The sequence below is a fragment of the Eimeria tenella genome, genomic scaffold (assembly GCF_000499545.2).
Source record: "Eimeria tenella Houghton genomic scaffold, Eth_scaff1299, whole genome shotgun sequence".
In the NCBI taxonomy this organism is placed as follows: Eukaryota; Apicomplexa; class Conoidasida; order Eucoccidiorida; family Eimeriidae; genus Eimeria; species Eimeria tenella.
Genome location: NW_013543763.1, coordinates 121 through 3,286, shown reverse-complemented (window position 1 = coordinate 3,286; position 3,166 = coordinate 121). Strand labels below are relative to the sequence as shown.

General features: G+C 53.1%; 1 protein-coding gene across 1 annotated transcript; it reads right to left on the bottom strand.

Annotated features, from left to right (window-relative positions):
• Positions 1-138: 138 nt before the first annotated feature.
• ETH_00003300 (uncharacterized protein) lies at positions 139-1,012 on the bottom strand (the record flags this gene model as incomplete). The annotated part of the gene is made up of 1 exon (XM_013379010.1): positions 139-1,012. A coding segment is annotated over one exon (874 nt), but the record flags the coding sequence as incomplete, so codon positions are not given.
• Positions 1,013-3,166: the final 2,154 nt, after the last annotated feature.

The window sequence follows — 3,166 nt, the reverse complement described above, 5'->3', positions numbered from 1 at the left end:
CCCACGAAAGCACACTTGCTGCTTCCTCCCCCCCCCCCTCTGTTGCTGCTGCTGCTGCTGCTGCTGCTGCTGATGGGCTGCGGCCCGCAGCTAGCCGCGCCTTCTTGGGCCGCGCGCTCTCCTCAGCTGTGCAGCCACCCGAGCTGCAGTCGCCACCCTCCGCGCTGCTGCTGCTGCTGCTGCCGTTGCTGCTGCTGCTGCTGCTGCTGTTTGCTGCTGCTGGCTCGCAGAGGGCCACGGAGAAGTCCCCGCCGGCTAGGATGCAGGTGGGCCTGAAGACGCTGTAGTTTGCTGCTGCTCTTACGAACTTGCTGCTGCTGCTGCTGCTGCTGTCCCCCAACTGTCCCTTTTCATTAGATCCCAAAGAATAAATAAAATGATCTTCACTCAGCAGCAAGATGTGGTTCCAGCCGCAGGCCACCGAGTGTACAGACACCTCAGTCGGCACGCAGTAACACACCCGCGCAGGCAGCGCGCAGCTGCAGAGCGCACGCTGCTGCTGCTGCTGCTGCTGCTGCTGCTTTGTGTTTGCTGCTGCCTCTCTTTGTGCTGCCTCTAGCTCCCTCAAATACACAAAGACAGAATGCCGAGTGCTCAGAACTACAGTGTCCTCAAACGCGCTCACGGAGACCACAGGGTCACAGCTGCTGCTGCTGCTGCTGTTGCTGCTGCTGCTGCTGCAGTTTGTGGCTGGGCTGCTGCTGCAGCAGGTGGCTCCGTGCTGCTCTTCTACTCGGAAATCCGAATGCAGCCACAAAGGCTTACAAAGGAGTTCATTTGAACCTGGGGAGGGCAGCGCAGCCTCAGCAACAAATATTATGCGGTGGTTTGCTGCTGCTGCTGCTGCTGCTGTTGCTGCGGGTGCTGTTGCTGCTGCTGCAGGCGCTGCTGCTGCTGTTGCTGCTGGCGCTGTTGCTGCTGCTGCTCCTGGTGTTGCTGCTGCTGGTGACGTTGTTGCTGCTGCTGGTGATGTTGTTGCTGCTGTTGCTTCTGATTCAGCTGGTATAGGCATCGCTGCAGTTCTGCGTGTCCTTGATGCTGAAGATCTGGTTTCTTCTGCTGCAGTTGCTGCAGTTGCTGCTGTTGCTGCCGCCGCTGCTGCTGTAGTTTCTGCTGCTCCCGCTACAGCTGCTGCAGATGCTGCTGCTGCTGCTGTCTTCAAGTGAGATCCTGCAGCATCTGGGCAGCTGCAGCAGAAACGAAGCGGCGCTGTCCACGGCTGGAAATGGATTTGAGCCTTTCTTGCCAGCAGACATCGAAGATGAAATTGTTTTAAAAGGAAAAATAATATAAACAAAATAAAAAGAGAAAATCTAATCCATTTGCAGCAGATTTACTGAAGGGAAATGCGAGAACCGTTCAAAACTGAGAAGTTTAAACTTGCCGCCGCGCGCGGAACGTGAATCGCGGTGTACGTACACCCGAGCGGAAGATTCTGCATGAAATTGATAAAAAAGAATAAAAAAAGAAATTAAATAGCTTGTTTGAAGTACTTTTATAAATCTGAACGCCGACAGAAGCTGCAGCCCCGAAACACATCGAGCCGCATACTCTAGGTGTCTGTACACCTCAGAGCGGCGCAATGAAACAAAAACTCATTTGAACTTCGAAATGTCATCTTATTTAAATTCAAAAAGTTAAATAAATTTAATCATTTTATTTAAATTCAAAAAATTAAACAAATTCAAAATACGAAATTGTTGCCTGTAGGCTCTTCTCTGACTGCAAACACAAACTCGACTTGAGGCAATGCCGTAAACCGTAGCCCTACACCCTAAACCCTAAACCCTAAACCCTAGACGCTGGATGCTAGATTTCCCATTGGAAGCCTAAACTCGGATCCATAAACCCTAAACCCTCAAACGCTCTCGGTTTCACCAACAGTAGTGGATGTTAATGCAGATGCAGTAAACCCTAAACCCTAGACACAAACAAAGACCAAAAAACATAAATTAAAAGATACAGATATGTTGTGCACAGAGCTGCAAGTGACCCGCCTCGCTTCCCCCCGAAACCCTAAACCCTAACACTCCTAAACACTAGCAACTGACGAAACCCTAAACCCTCGCAACTGAAGAAACCCTAAACGCTAGCAAGTTTGAACGGCGATACTACTGATGCGGGCCTGCTGCGCAATTCTAGGGTTTAGGGTTTAGGGTTTGGGTTCAGGGCCTAGGTTCTGGCGCCTAGGGTTTAGGGTTTAGGATTATGAAGAGTAGAGCTTGCTGCGCATTCTAGGGTTTAGGGTCTAGGGTTTCGGCCAAGGGTTTTGTGTTCAGGATTTAGGGTTTAGAGTTTAGCAGATGAGAACCCTCTTTGGGGGTTTGCAGTAAATTTTACCTAGATGAACAAAAACAGCAAAACACGTTGCAGCAGCAGCAGCACAACACGTTACAGCAGCAGCAGCAAAGCACCTTACAGCAGCAGCAGCAAAACACCCCACAGCAGCAACAGCAAAACACCCCACAGCGGCAGCAGAAAAAGGGACTTTGTGGCTTCCCACTGACTAGCGGTAGCTCCTAGGGCCCCCGGAGCCCCAGGCGTGAGGACCCCTCTTGGGTGTGTTGTCTGTGTTGCTGCTGCTGCTGCTGCTGCTGCTGCTGAGGGCTCCCCGTGCTGCAGATACCTGTGACAAGGAGGGTTGGAATTTGGGCAAAGGCCTCTTTTGCTGCAGGAGAGGGCCTAAAGAGCAAGGCCTTCTGCAGCAGCAGCAGCAGCAGCAGCAGCAGGTCTCAAGAGCAGCGATTGAGGCCCAGGAGTTAGACTTGGCTTTGCTGCAGGGGTTTCTTTGCTGCTTTCGAGGTTCCGAGAAACCCGCGAACTCCCCCAGTGCCCCCAAGTAAACCCTAGACCCTAAACCCTAAACCCTAAACCCTCCTAGACTGTTGGGAACCCTTGCACAGTTCACTGTATAGAAACAGTTCTGGGGGCTGCGGGCTGCCCGGGGCTGCGGCCGGGGCCCCGCAGCAGGAGGTGCACGTACACACACCTCAACTCGGGCGGTCGACGCGGTGTACAGACACCTCGAGGTGTACGTACACCCCACAGCTAGCTGCTGGGGTGTACGTACACTTCAGGCTGCTCAGACACCTCAACGGGACGGAGAAAGGGGTGTACAGACACCCCAGTGCAGACACCCGAGGTGTCTGTACACCCCAGCAGCTGC